This window comes from Aedes albopictus, chromosome 3, assembly GCF_035046485.1.
Source record: "Aedes albopictus strain Foshan chromosome 3, AalbF5, whole genome shotgun sequence".
NCBI lineage: Eukaryota > Metazoa > Arthropoda > Insecta > Diptera > Culicidae > Aedes > Aedes albopictus.
The window spans coordinates 163,876,239-163,891,661 of NC_085138.1; the positions used below are offsets into that span (position 1 = coordinate 163,876,239).

Below are 15,423 nucleotides of genomic sequence, written 5' to 3' on the forward strand. Positions count from 1 at the left end.
ATGCCCATTTTGTATTTGTATATTGTACTTTATGCCCAAGAGTAAGTTAAGGACATTATTCTTAATTGAACTCTTAAAGATCAGGTTAAGGAAGCTTTTATGAGCAAAACTATGATGATGGCGATTACCGATATAGTAGAGTAATCTTTCTATCGTAAACATCGAATTGATCCGTAACCGTGTGTGATCCATAACTGTGTTTCCACGGTATAAATAGCCCACTAATAAACATTATTCTTGTGATGATTGTGAAAATGCAGAGATATCATCGCTCTTTATAAAAAATATATAAATTGCGTCACGTTGTTAGGAAGTACGGTTAGGATTGACGCAATAGTTCAAGAAAACCTGACGATAATTACAAAGTTTTTAATTGTTTCTTCATTAACAAGATTTTTACAAAAGGCTAGTAAATTTCTCAATCCTTATTCTACAATGTTGATTGCTATCACCTTAATCATGATCACTAATCACTATCATCCTCATATTCATCTAGCATTTTCTAACCCCTAAACATTATTTCACAAAAAAAAATCTCGAAAGTTACTAACAGCTTGTATAACCATTGTTTTTCTCTTTCCCTCTTCAACACATGCCTGCTCTCGATTGGATGCAAACCGAATGTACAAAATTTCGCCCAACCGTTTCGGCTGACAATCCAAAAACTGCTTCCTTCGTCCATATCCTGTTCTGTGTGTGTTCTGTATCTGCTGTGCCCGTGTATCCAAAATCAAATTCCCGTGACTGTCAATCACCAACCACCGATTCGGAATGCCTACCAACAAATATGTGTGCGCCTCCCGGAAATAAAACATATCACACACAATGCACGCACCCTCCTCACGTCCCATCGCTCGCCACTTAATCCACATCCAGCTGATGAAACTGGCACAAACAGTTCTAGGGGAAAAGCTGTTCACCCTGGTGATGAAGTACACATTCTACGGTCATTTCGTGGCTGGTGAAGATCAAGTCAAAATTGTTCCCACACTCGAAAGGTACACTAGTTTTAGATCTTGCCGCCCATATTGATGGATTTGTTTTTCTTTTCTTTTCTGTTTCTTTTTTGCTTCTTTTTCTTTTATTTTCTATTTGATTCGGGTAATTATCTCTGTCTATAATCTCCCAATTTGCGCCGGGGGTGCACACCATGCAATGCAGCTCATGAAGCTCACTAAGGCCATTGTCGGAGAAAAACTGTTTGTCGAGCTGATGAGGTCGACGTTCTACGGACACTTTGTCGCCGGAGAGGACAGATTCCGGATCGTGCCGACGCTTGAGAGGTTTCTATGTCCCCTTATATGGGAGGATATGAGTGGGGGGGCACGAGCACGCATCAGTAGCATGCAAACCTTCTTGATTCTGTCCATTTTGTCTGTTTGATGATAAACACACACTGTTTTCCCATGTCCCAATTGTGATTGAACATTAAAGTGCATTTTGCGTACAAAATATTATGCCCTTCATCTTCGTCTAAATTGGATATTTGAACTTTTTGAAAACCATTCATCGTATCGAAGTTTTCTTCTATTCGATTTTGAAACTTTATACGCAAAAGAGAACCCTTCTGAAATCTCGACAAAACATACTCCGATACTTTGATTGAAGTTGAAAAAGGCCATGAAACTATTATTAACTCTCACTAACTAACCAAAATTACTACGAACTAATAAAATAACACCCCACATATTCTAAGATTGCATGACAACCCGGTTCAATTTTCATATGATGAGTTACTAATCATGTTTCTTTTGACCTTTGAACGCCAAATTACGTTTTTGCAACCATTCGATTTGCGATACATTCTGGATTAGATGAATTCAGCATTGGGGCGTTCTAGGTTAACGTTTTCGGGAGCAATGGTGCACATAATTAGCGTTACAATAACTTTGGATCTTATATTTCTTAGAAAACTAGTATCCGATTTTCAATCTTCAAAATTCTATAGAGCTTTCATAAATAACAATGTTACAGTTCGGGGGAATAGTTGAATAAACTTCTGGAGGATTTCTAGGAAAATTCCCTGGAGGAATTCCTTGTGGAAACCCTGGAGTATTTTTCGGATGAATTCCTGAAAGAATCTGGAGAAATTCGTGGAGGAATCCTTGGAGAAGATGAACCAGCCTCGGGCTGAAAATCTCCCTAATAAAGCTAATATTAATAATAATCCTTTCGGAATTTTCTGGAGAAGTTCCTGGAAAATTCTTGAAGGAATCTCTGGAGAAATCCATGGAAAAAATTTGAGTACTTCCTGAAGGGATCCCGGGAGAAATCCCTGGGGGAATTCGTGAAAAAAACACTGGATAAAGTCCTTGAAGAATTTCCTGGAGGAATCCCTGAAGAAGTCCCCTAAGGAATCCTTGGAAAAACCCATGGAGGCAATCCGTGAGAAATCCTTGGAGAAATTACTGAAAGAAACTCTGTAGAAATTCCTGGAGGAATCCATAGAAGAAAATGTGGAAGAATCCATAAAAATTTTTTTGAAGAAGTTCCTGGAAGAATCCCTAGAGAAATCTCATGAGGGATCTCTTGATGAATTTTTAGAGAATTTCCTGGATGAATCTGGAGAAATCCCTGTAGGATTTCGTGGAGGAATCCCTGCAGGGTTTCCTGAAAGAATCCATGCACTATTTTCTAGAGAAATCCCTGTCGGATATGCTTGAGGAATCCCTGTCGGATTTCATGGAGGAATCCAAGCAAGATTTCCTGAAATATTTCCTGCAAGACTTCCTGGAAGAATTTCTGCAGTTTTTCGTGGAGGAATCCCTGCAGGATTTTCAAGAGAAATTACCTGAGGAATCGCTGTAAAAATCCTTGGAGAACTCCCTGGAGAAATCCCCTGAGAGATCCCTAAAAAACATCCGTGGAGGAATCCTTGGATGAATTCCTGGAAGAATCTGGAGAAATTCCTAGCGGAATCCCAGTTAGATTTCCTGAAAGAATCCTTGCAGGATTTTCTGGAGGTATACTTGCAGGATTTCCTGGAGGTATCCGTACAGGATTTTCTAGAAGAATTTCTGCAGGATTTCTTGAAAGAGTCGATGCAGGATTTTCTGGAGAAATCACTGTAAAAAAATCTTGTGGAACTCCCTCTAGGAATGCCCTGATAGATCTCTAGAAAAATCCGTGGAGGAATCCTTGGATGCATTCCTGGAAGAATCTGGAGAAATTCCTGGAGGAATCTCTGGAGAAGCTTTTGAAAGGGTCCCTGGAGGAGTTCTTGGAGTCCATGCAGGGTTGGTCATCACTGAGGAGAAACGAAAGATAAGTGCATTTTTCGCACCTAGCACACACGGCTTGCTTGAGAGTCGGTTTTCTCGGTAGAGCCATGCAAGCGATAGTGTGGAATGCGGAATCAGATTAGCTTGAGAATTTTCGAATGGCTGACAATTTTCAGGTAAGAGTGATGGAAGTGCGAGTGAAAAATCCGGGATCAGAATCGCGCTACAATATTCGTTGGTCAGTCGGTTTTCTCGATAGGGCGATGGAAGTGCGAGTGAAAAATCCGGGTTCAGAATCGCGCTACAATAATCGTAGATCAGTCGGTTTCCACGGTAGGGCGATGGAAACGCGAGCACGAAATCCGGGATCAGTGGTAATCGTGATCAAATAAATCATAATCGTGATGAAGACCGCGACGTGTATTTCCATATAACTAGTGGATCATATCACCTAACAGAGGTGGCTCCTAGATCCACACCTCACCCTACCCTACTAACCACCATTCCTTCCCGTGACAACTGTGGGGATGCTGTGGATTCCACGGTTTCTAGTAGCAACGGTTGTCGAACTAACATTCCTTCCCTTTCCTGATGACCGTAAGGACGTGGCCAGCGCCGTTATTGACTTTAAATAGCTGAACTCTCGAATTGTGCACATTGAGAATGGTTAGCTAGTCCCAAGCTTTCACATTCATTGGCTCTCTGTGCAACTTCGATTGTTCTGGTCAATCACGGAGTAGCAACTACGATGTGTACGGTTATCTTTGCTTTGCTTTGCTTTGCTTTGCCTAGCACACACAAAGGATTTCTCTTCTAATTTTCACTGTACTCTTGCCACGCACTTTTGTGCAATCTCACCGGAGTGAAAGAGAATTGTTTTCTCGTACACCCGTCAAACAAAGAGCAATTTTAAGGCACCAAAATATGATCAAAAATACAGTCTGATTACGATAGTTCCGACCTAGTATTGCAGGATACACATGTATAGAACATTCTAGGCGATATGGAGAAGTTCACAAGAGATGGAGTGATACCCTAAAACTGATCTACGTTCAGGTTTACCCGGTTCATCAATCGGCTAATTGATCCCGATGAGAATATTTGTCGTCCGCTGGTAGTGAAGGGAAGTTTATGAGAGGTAGCTTCTGCAGAAATGGCCGTGCCGTATTCCATGCTAGGAGCAGCAAATTATGGTCCCATTTCTAACGAAGTGAATCGTGCGGTACTGTGCTCTACGGTCTCATGTAAATTTTGTAAATTGATTAAAAACAACGAAAAAACACAAACACACAAAGCGCATCTGGCGAATGTCTGTTACCCTCAAAAGTCATTTTTTTTTCGGTGCTCCCTTTGTAGATGAGCTTATGTTACCTTGATGCCATGACAACCTACAGCTTTTCCAGCGCGGCACTCTGAAGATAAAGAGAGGTACTGTGTGTGAACGGTAGTTGCTCCACTCAAAAGAAAAATCATGGTGCACTACGCACTCAGTCAATATTTCGCTTTGAGATGCGTGTGATTTTTATCTTCGCACAAAAGAGCAGCCAGGCACACTTCTCTGGACTGCACAAAAAACTGCACTTTTTAAGCCGAAGAGTGAGAAATGACCAACTTTGGTCCCATGAGGAATTCCTAGAGAATTCTCTGCAGGATTTCCTGTAGGAATCCCTGGGGGAACCCCTGAAAGTATACCTGGAGAAAAACCTGCAGGATTCGGTGGAGGAATCCCTGCAGGATTTCTGAAAGAATCCTTGCAGGGTTTCCTTAAGGTATCACTGAAGTTTTCATAGCAGAATCCAAGTATTATTTCTTGGCAGAATACAGGAAGGATTTCCTGGAAAAATCCCCCGATGAATCGTTGGAAAAACCCTTGAGGTATTCCCTGGAGGAATACCCGAAGGAATTCCTGGAGAAATCCTTGGATGAATGGCCTGTAAGAACCTGGAGAAATTCCTAAAGGAATCTCTGGAGAAAATCTTAGAAGTGTCCCTGGAGGAAATCTTAGAAATATCATTGGAGGATTTCCTGGAGGAATCTCTTGAGAAATTCCTCTTGTAGGTATCCCCTGGGGAATCCCTGGAGAAATCCGAAGAAATTGCTGAAAGAATCCCTGGAGAAATTCTCATAGGAATTCAATGAGGAATCTCTTGAGCAATGGATCATTAAAATAACTAAAATGGCCGCTTTTGATTGAATAGATAGCGCCACCGTAGCTTTGTGTGTCTGACATAACTCCACTGCTGTCACAATGTTAATGTCCATTTACGGTGGCGCCATTGTTTAAATGAGGTGAACGCTAGAAATGTTGGCATCATTGATCCATTCCTAGAGAATGTCCTGCAGGAATTCCTATGGCAATCCCTGGAAGTATTCCTGGAGAAATGCCTGCAGGATTTCCTGGAGGAATCCCTGATGGATTTTCTCGAGAAATCCTTGCAGGATTTCCTGAAAGAATCTTTAACGAGGTTCCTTAAAGAATGCCTGCAGGATTTCCTAGAGGAATCCCTGCAGGGTTCAACAGGATTATCGGTATGAGAAAGCATGTAGAATGAGGTATCAATCTCAAAATTTATTCGAAACGGATTCCTCCATGTCACGTTCTGGTGGCCTCGGTTGGTGATTTTTATTATCATTGCAACTGGTATGGAAAACCATAAAGATAGAGCCGTCACATGACTAGGTTGATCGTGTTATCAGATTTTCCTTGATACTGAAAAAATATCCTTTCCGGGTTCGGAACCAAAACCGGGTCCGGAATACCCGGATATGACCAATGCACTCTTGCGCTGATCATCGCGCGTGGCACGATAGGATGACGGAATGCTCCAACATGATGCTAGTAGACCCCTCGCAACTATCAGAGTTCATTACCAGGGGTATCCTTCTGCCGGAAGACCAAAAACACTCCAATAATAAGCTTGCACAATGTTCTGCCGTCGGTAATAGCGAGAAAGATACAAGACCACTGTGATTCCAACAATGAGATGACTGAAGTATAAGAAGGGTGTCGCAAAAACACGCTAGGCTGCAAAGATCAGATCATCTAGATGCAGTCATTGGACGTCAATCCACCGAAAAGCAGAGGAACCTGAGCATGGCGTACTTCGACTACAAGAAGGCGTACGACTCAGTATCGCACTCGTACCCTCTCAAGGTACTGCAGTTGCACAAGGTAGACGGGAACGTCATCAGGCTGATGGGGATGTGGGACACGTTCGACTTGGTCAAGTAATGAATGCCAGCTGCTTCCGCATTAACGAACTGGAGGAGATGGTTGGATATGGTCGGATTCGATGCGTACAAACGCCTCAGCTTCCTGCAATTTAGAGGTATTCGTCACCCAGCAATCAAGAAGGAATTGTAGGACAGGCTCTTGGAACGTGTCAACTGTGTTCTGAGGAGCTTTCTGTCAGCCGACAACAAGGTGAAGGCGATCAGTACGTTTGCTGTGACTCTGTTGACCTAAAGCTCTGGAGTGGTAAAGAAGACCAAGACTAACCTCGAGTCGCTCAGCACGAGTGGCGATCACCAAGCACCGAATTCCCGACGAATTTGGGTGGGAGTCACCCTGCCCCGCGTATTAGAAGCAAGAGACGTCACCGATATCCAGGCCCTTTGTATCTCCCAGATCTAGCAGTTGCGGGCATGTTTCGCAGCAAGCCAGAACTAAATGACCAGAAGAAATGTACCGCACTGTAAGCTGACCACGGTTATAAAGCCCTGCATCTGGCACAGGAAGATTGCCAGCTAAACTGTGACATCAAGACCATAGATGATCGTAACGCGGAAGTAGAAAGAGTTGCATGAGCACATCGATAAGGCGGTGTCGAACGCGCGGCTGGTGCGGGCGCGGGGTGACCTGTTATCGGAAACAGTAGGTTTCAAGGTAGCCATCCAGAAACGGGTAGTTGAGACGAAGAATCAGCGACGGCACATATTGCACGAAGGCGTGGGAGACCGCTATTGGAAGTGAAAATCAGTTGGAGAAACGATCGAACTTGTCGTTGCAAGCTGTTCAGTGTTAGCTGAATCCGATCGTCACAACGAAGTTGCCAAGATTGTATGCGAACGGCACCTTACTACAAGTATCAGCCGGATTTCTGGAAAATAGTTGCTTAAAGCTGTACTGGGACCGTGAGATAATTACGTATGTCCTCAGTCGTGCCAGAAGGCCCGATATTGTGGTTCACTGCAAAAGGACGGGTAAATCTCATCGACATCGTTGTATCATTAGACTATAATGTCCAATCAAGATAACGAAGTACCATGACCTAGCGGAGGAGTTGAAGCAAATATGACACTTGGAGGTCATTCGAATAGTTCCGGTTGTACTCTCGGCAACTGGAGTTGTTCCTAAATCAATCTCTCCTGAGGTCCTTGAGACGAGCCTGAATTGACGAAGGATCTTAACAGCATCCTAAAAGCCGGTGGTTCTTGGAACATGCAGTATAGTTAGACGGTTGTTGAATCATCACAACTGAAAGTACATCCAAATGCCAGTCTCATTAGGATGTAAGCGAAACCGGTTAATGAGATCTACAGAGCGCAATCCCTTTTGGCATGCAGATTGCCCGGGGTAGATGAAAGTTTTCAGCATTTTTACTGAGCAGTGTTGAAACTCTAAAATGATGAAACAGATGAAACCTCAATAAAATTCAACTGAAATTTAAGAATCGATCCAGAAATTCCATTGGATATTCTTTCAGGGAATTCCTTTGAGAATTCTTACAAGAGTTTCTCCTAAAAATCCCCCAGGGGTTTCTTTGATATTGCTACCTTCAGGTTTTCACCTGGGGTTTCTTCAGGAATTCCTTAAGAATTTCTTCAAGGTTTTATTCAGGAATTCCTCCAGCGGTTTGGTTAGGATATTTTTTTAGAAATTTCACTAAGGATTCCTCCAAGGGCTTACTTCAGGAGTTAATCTACAAGTTCTTTCAAAAATTACTCCACGGAATCCTTCAGGAGTTCATCTACGATTTTTTTAGGAATTTATTCCACCCATCCATGGATTTCCCCAAGAATACCCCTATTAGATTGTGTCATAAATTCCTCATGCAATTCCTTCAGGAACACCCGCAGTGTAGCCGCTCATGTTCCATTAACGCACACGAGCGTAGAAAACGAAGTTCCCTGCAAAAATACATTTATTTCGCGGATATTCAAAATATGCGCGCCGAATTATATACGAATGAAGGCAATCATACATATTTATGCCAATAAACATAATTTTCAAGACGGTGAGAGGCTATTGGAACGCGAGCGGCTACTGGTACACTGACGGCACATCCAGAGATTTTTTCTTTTTATTTCTCCAAGGAATAATTTGGTAACTTAGAGATTTCTCTATGAATTCTTTTAGGTATGCCTTGAAGAGGTTCCTTTAAGGATTCCTCCAGAGATTCCTCTGAAAATTTCATAAGGGATTCTTTTAGAAATTCATCCAGGTATACATTGAATCCCACCAACAATGTTTTCGGGCTTATCTGAGGATTCTTTAAGAATATTCTCCAAGGATTTTCTCAGGAATTCCATTAGAGATTTCTTCAAAAATTCCTTCCGTATTTAGGGAAGTGGGACCATCTTGGCAGGGCTCCTTTTTTGGGCACTTTTCTGCTTTAACTCAACTAATTTTGAACCAATTGACACAATTTTTGGAATGCAGTGAGATACGCATAGTGTCTAGCCGTGTACAAAATGTCAAGTCAATTGGTTTGAAATTGATTGAGTTAGAACGAAGAGTGCCCAAAATACCGGCCACTGTCCAAGTGGCTTGTTACTGTATGTTTTATCATTTTATTCAGGGATTTCCTGCCATAGAAAACCCCTGAATAAAAAGTTAGAAAAGTGGTAGAAAACTCACTACTGTAGGGATTTCTCCGGAAAGTTCTTTAAGAATTTCTATTTGAATTTTGAAAGATTATTCGAAAAAAAAAATCAGGATTCCTTCAGGAACAAAACCAGCTGTTTATGTAAGGATTTCTTCGGAATTTTGTAAAGCAGTCCCGTCAGGAGTTCCTACAACAATTCTTCTATGTATTTTTAAAGATATTTTTTGCAGAGAATTTTTCAGAAATAGGGGTAGGCGGGTCAATATGGACACCCGGAGCAGAATGGACATCCTCAATATTTTGAAATGTGCGAACTTTTTTGAACTTTTAATGAATGGAGAATATAGTCCATTTGTCTAAAACGCAGTCTCAGGAAAGAAACATTCGAAATTAAAATTATACTTGATTTTACACAAAAAAAAATGCGTCCTCCGGGTTTTGTGCATAGAAATTATTATTTTCACACCGTCTAAAATAAGATTTAGTGATTAATTCATTGCAGGTCGATTAAAACCTGATATTTCTAGAACACATGCAAGTAGTTTTGCTGTATCTACATGCTTAACATGTTTATATTTTCTTCTTTATTATATCAAAAATCAAGTTTGGAAACATCTTCTGCTGCCGGGACAAAATGGACACTCACCTTTTTGAATGAAGCGGCAAGGGAAAAATATAACCTAAATCACAAACCAACCAAATTCTTCGATTTCAGTATATTTTCGGTTAAATGTTCACTATAGTAGACATAGGGTGAAACAAATTGGTCAAAAAACGACAGCAGTGGAAAATAGTTGTTCTAGGCACAGCTGTACATGCCGACAAAACGAAGCTTTATCCAAAACAGCCTGAATTTAAATAAACTGAACAAAAATGAACTACTTCGGCGAATTATTCATCCATAATAGTTGTTTTGTAATGAAATGACTTTATAGGTGTAAATAATGTACGAAATTCGTAAAAGTCTCATGGTGTCCATATTGCCCCATGGGGGTGTCCATTCTGCCCCGTATGCTTGAAGACGGTCATGAAAAACTTACATTTTTCATAACATTTTTTGAAGTGGATAAATCATTTTTCTTCGTGAGCATTTTTACGCAATAGATGCTAAATAGACTTTAAAAGGATATATGTATCATGTGAATTTCTCTACGAACTCTAAGAACAACATCAGGAATTTCTCTAGGGATTCCTTCTTGAAATCTTTTAGATATTTAGTTTTGATATATTCAGCTATCCATCCAAGAATTCCGGGGATTCCTAATGGAATTCTTGCAGGATTGTGTAGGAATTTCTTACAGTCAATTCAATGATTTGTTCAAGGGTTTTTCTCAGTAAATCCTTTTGAGACTTCTCCAGGAATTCTCCAGATTTCCTTCACTGTAATTTTGAGAGCTTTTACGAAGGTATCTTCAAGAATTTCTTCAGGGATCCTTTCGAGTATACGGCAAGGTTTTTTGCAACATATTTTTTTCAGATTTTCAGTACGGTATAAGATATTTTTCGAAATTATTTTCGAAATTATTCCTTACGAGATTCCGGACATATTTCTAATGTATGTAAATATGTCTGAATTGATCACAGATGATATTCCTCAAACAGTTCTGTTATAATAAATGATTTAACACTTTTCATTCCTGAAATAATTGTTACAGATATTTTTGATAGAAATCCTTGAAATTATGTAATTAGGAATGTCTTGAGGAATTCCTTCAGGAATACCTCAAGAGATTCTACCGAAAGTACCGAAGTATTTTCTCGAGAACTCCATCAGATTTTTTTTCTGAAGTATCTCCAGAGATGCTTTCAGAAATGGTTCAGGATTTCTATCAAGAATACAAGCACAAATTTGAAATCTTAAGCTATTCTGTTTAAATTTCTTTAACGATTCCTTCTGGTATGATTGAAAGTTTTTTTTCAGGAACGTTCTTTAACAATTACTTTTAGAATATCTGCAGAAATTCCCCCAGAAATTCTTATTCAGGAATAGCTTCGAAATTTTTCAGAAATACTTCTACTAGAGTTCTTCCAGAAACTCATCCGAATAGTTGTTCAGGAATATCTCCAGTTATAAATAATGTGAATTTCTTCACAACTTGCTTGCTTAGGAGATTCCTTCAGGACATTTTTTGAGAATTTTAAAAAATATCCTGAAGATTCTCTTAAACAATAAAAAAAACCTGAATGATAGACTTGTCCCTTTGGGAATACCTCTTTTACAATAATCTTAAGAATCATTCACAAAATCAATTGTATAGTTATTTTTAAATGAACTTTTATAGAAATCTCCAGAGCATTGAAAATTCAGAAGAAATCTTTCGAGGTATGTCTGAAGATCTTCTTGAAGAATCCCTTTTAATCTCGCTATGACTTATCTATGTGTGGTACATTTTTTAAGCTCAGGATCCATGTTTTCAACAATACAACAATGTAAATTAATCATGTTGATATAGAACAGTATGAAGATAGGTATGATGTAAAAAAAAAACAATACTGTAACGCTGTTTTGAGATTTTTTTTCGCACCACCGCCTGGGAGTCATGCCTAATAATCTAACCTCAATTATTTTCCTCTAAATGACATTTTTTGTCAAGTATTATTGGCACCTTCATGTATGTTTTTGTATGTTTTAATGAACCCACGCTATTTAGTGTACGTATAATTTTTCAATACGATTCAGTCGTACTCTCAAAAAAAAAAATTTCTTCTAATCACATTTTTGATATTCTCTCTTATATTCCCAAAATCCTAAAACCACGCTTCATTCATTTTTCATCGAAATATTCGATCGCCTCTTGTCGATAACGATGAGTCAGACTGCGGTCGTTCGGCGTCAAGCCCATCCTTGATTACTCAGTAGAGGAGGATCTGTCCCAGGAGGAAGCCGAGAAGCGTGAAGTGGAGTAAGTATGATCCTTTGTTGTACATTTGATACTTGTTATGTTAAAGTTGTTGTATTTGTTTGTTTGTAAGGTAGTTAGGTAAAATTGTGATTGTCCTAGAAAATCCAATTGCTGTTGGATCAACTTGTTGATACTTGTGAAAGAAAGACTAATATCAGTATGGTAGTGAGTATTATTAACTGATTGAACAATTGTAAGGATATATAGTAAAATTCGATGAAATTATCTCATCCAATTTGTCGAGTTGTCGTTGAAAATGGTAGGCACTTAACATTGCACGGAAACTGCTCAAGCGAGCTCAGGAGATAAAAATATCCAATTGGCACCGTCGTCATTTTTTCAGAAACTTGAGAGTTCATCTTATACAGACCTTCGCAAGTATGAACTTCCCCGTGCGCCATCCTCGGACTTTCAGCGAAAACCATTTGGGTAATCCGTCCACTCTGCTGCTAAGCATTAATCCCGAGCAAGCGTCCCCAATCCACGTGCGCAGGTATGTCCCAGATGCAAATCCGATCCGTTTACGAATTGGATAGTAGGCGTTTCACTGCTTGAAAGTGACCAGGCGTCGAGGACTCTAATCCTCATAAGAAGTTTGCTTTAGGGAATTATTTAACTCTTTGTCGTGTCTAACGATTCCAACTAAATACTTCTGGGATATGCGTAAGAGCATTTCGAATAAGACGATTTTATTAGGAGGATCTGCTTCACTCCAGAAAAAGATATCCCTCTCATACATTTTTCCATCCTTCCGCAGGGCTTCGGTATCGTCCACCGGGACGAATCTTTCTGGAGAGGCTACCTCCCTGCCCCAGTACAGCGTGGACAAAACGTTTGCCGATCGACGCTACAAAGTACAAAGTGCTCGTACCTACTTCTACCTGAACGAGGCGACCTGCGAGCGAAACATGGAGACATTCCTGGAATGTCTGGATGCCGTCAAAGGTTAGTGAGCACTCAATTGCGTTTTTCATTCATCAGGTTCCACCGCATATTACAATAAATCTCCTGTGTTTGTGCTAGACAGAAGCTAAAAATACAATTCTGGTACCCGAGCAGAACCATTTGGGCACAAATGATTGCCAAAAAATGTGGGGCATTTGCATACATGCACGTTCAAATGGCAATCTCATATTGCAGGGCTGGTAGCGGATTACTGTTATAAATAGAACACTACAAATACATCACCCACGTTGGAGGCACCCAATAGTAATTGAGAAAGCCTGTCGTACGCTTGGGCACTACAAACGGTTCAATAACGATCTGAGACATATTTACAAGTTAACACATAACACAGTATAACTTACCTGTCCCACATTTTTTTTCTTTAGCTTAGCTTTAGCTTAGGACTGACCGTACGTGTGAATGGTTGCTCCTCCGTGATTGATCTGAACTGGTATGAATTGCACTGAGTTCAACCTGAAAAGGGGCTGGCACACTCCATTTATTCTCAAAGTGCATTTGAGGCAGCTCATACATTTTTTGGATCAATACCGGTGCCGGCTAAGTCCTTACAAACAGTAGAGAAGGGAAAGGAATGTTAGAGCGATTGTTGTTGCTATTAGAGACCGCTAGCACTCTGCGTTTCCACAACCAGCACGGATGGGATTGACACTGTGCTGAGAAAGTTGGAAGGAAGGGAAATGACTTTTTCAACCCATTTCTGTTCTAGCGATGGCTATAAATGTTTGAATATACATGAGTTGTATATGTAGTGGAGAGAAAAAGAAAAAGTAGATAGAAATAAACAATGAGAAAAGGGACGGGCCGGGGATTGAACCCAGGACCTTCTGCATACGAATCAGAAGCGCTATCCACTAGACCATCAAGCCCGTCAATTTATAAACCCCAATAAACCAAATAGAAAGCGTAACAAAGCAAGTACTACAATATTTTTTGAGCAAATACAGTTAATTTTCACTTTACTTAATGCTCTCAACTAGCCCTCAATGCATCCCTATTAAGAGAGAGGGCTGCTTTGTACGCTCAAAATTTGCACAACCGTTTCCTGTTTTGGCATAGTGACAAAAAAACGATGGTGTAGCACTCCCTTCAGCTCACATGTCAACTGCATCCATTCTAATGGTGTACTTCTCCCACCCGTCGTTGTCGTTGATTGAACTGCCCGCCGCCGCCCGTTGATGAACTGCGGTGAAGAAAGATCAAGAATTATATAACACCATCACGTTTTTGCATTCAATTGGCTAACGACCGAAATAGTCTGCTGAACATAAAATGATTCACTATACCGCGCTTGGTAACGACGAAATGTCCAATCCATTAGTCTATATATGAGCACAGTACATACCTACAAATTCTCTCCCCTCATAAATCGAGGGGCTGAATCGTTCGTGACATGCAATTCGCCACTTGAGGTGATGACGGAGAAGCTGATGTGGTGCGACGGTAGCACTAGCAGTGTCGAGGCAAAAGCAGCAAAAGTAATCGGTTCGACCTTGAAAATTTAGATCTTCCCGAATGGTTTCGCCCGGCAGTCATTTGAAGAACAGCACGCACACCTTAAATTTCGATAAGTTTGGGGCAATACACTTTGATGGCTTTCCCTCCCATCGACGCTTCTCTCGATTTAGTTTCGATAGAAGATGGCGACGCAATCAGTGCGCGGGATAAGGTCAGGACAGTGCGGATTTTCTCCGTTCCTTTCCTGTTTCAATTTCCTTGAATACTCTTCTATATACATAGGGATGGATATCAATTGGTGAGTTTGTTCCAGATTTTCTTTGTAAAAATCGAAAAATCCCTAACTGGTTGGCGATCAGTTGTAAAATCGACAATATTCCGTTTAAAAGTTGATCAAGATACTAACTTAACCTTACTAACTTGAGGGTTTCTTTCGGCCTAGCAGTCTTCGATGTGCAATCAAAACGACATATGTGTTCTATTTCTATACGCCCGACCTTTCGATGGTCTATGTCATCTTTTTCAAGGGTTAATAAAATCGTTCTTCGTATGGTGGTATGGAATGCACATAGAATGTAGTCAGATTATGGACAAACTTCATCAATTTCTATTTGCACACCGAAGACTGCAAGGCCGAAAGAAACCCTCAAGTCCAAGAATCAACAGTCGATAGCATCCACAGACTTACGAACTAACCTAACAAAAAAATACCTACCAACAAATATTTCTACCTGATACAATCGGGAAGATATTCTTTATAACAACGAAGGTTATTTTACTAACCTCCCTTAACTTCCTCACTAATCATATTTACATATATGGGCGTTGCGTGCGCTGTTATTGACCTTTTAAAAAATTCTAATAGATTTGATTTGAGAACATTGACAGCTTTGAGTGCGAAAGCGCGTCAAAGGGATTTTTTATTGTTGATTTGGATTCGTGTATTGCTTTTCGGATTCGCAAACGTGTATTCTTTGTTTGACGTGGTGTGGCACTATAACGGCGCCCTTAGTGCTAAAAATCGATAAATGTGTCATGAAATAATGTTGC

At 40.4% G+C, this 15,423-nt stretch overlaps 1 protein-coding gene across 4 annotated transcripts in view; it reads left to right on the forward strand.

Annotated features, from left to right (window-relative positions):
* Nucleotides 1-15,423, forward strand: part of LOC115253559 (proline dehydrogenase 1, mitochondrial) — a 75,862-nt gene that overhangs the window by 44,008 nt on the left and 16,431 nt on the right. Inside the window, exons 2-5 of one of the 4 annotated variants that reach the window (XM_029861075.2) lie at nt 877-998; nt 11,866-11,952; nt 12,296-12,445; nt 12,710-12,897. In XM_029861075.2, the coding sequence (XP_029716935.2) occupies nt 877-998; nt 11,866-11,952; nt 12,296-12,445; nt 12,710-12,897 (547 nt within the window). Of the gene's footprint in view, nt 1-876; nt 999-1,161; nt 1,284-11,865; nt 11,953-12,295; nt 12,446-12,709; nt 12,898-15,423 lie in introns of all 4 variants that reach the window. The other 3 variants (XM_029861074.2, XM_029861073.2, XM_029861072.2) reach the window with 3 other exon arrangements.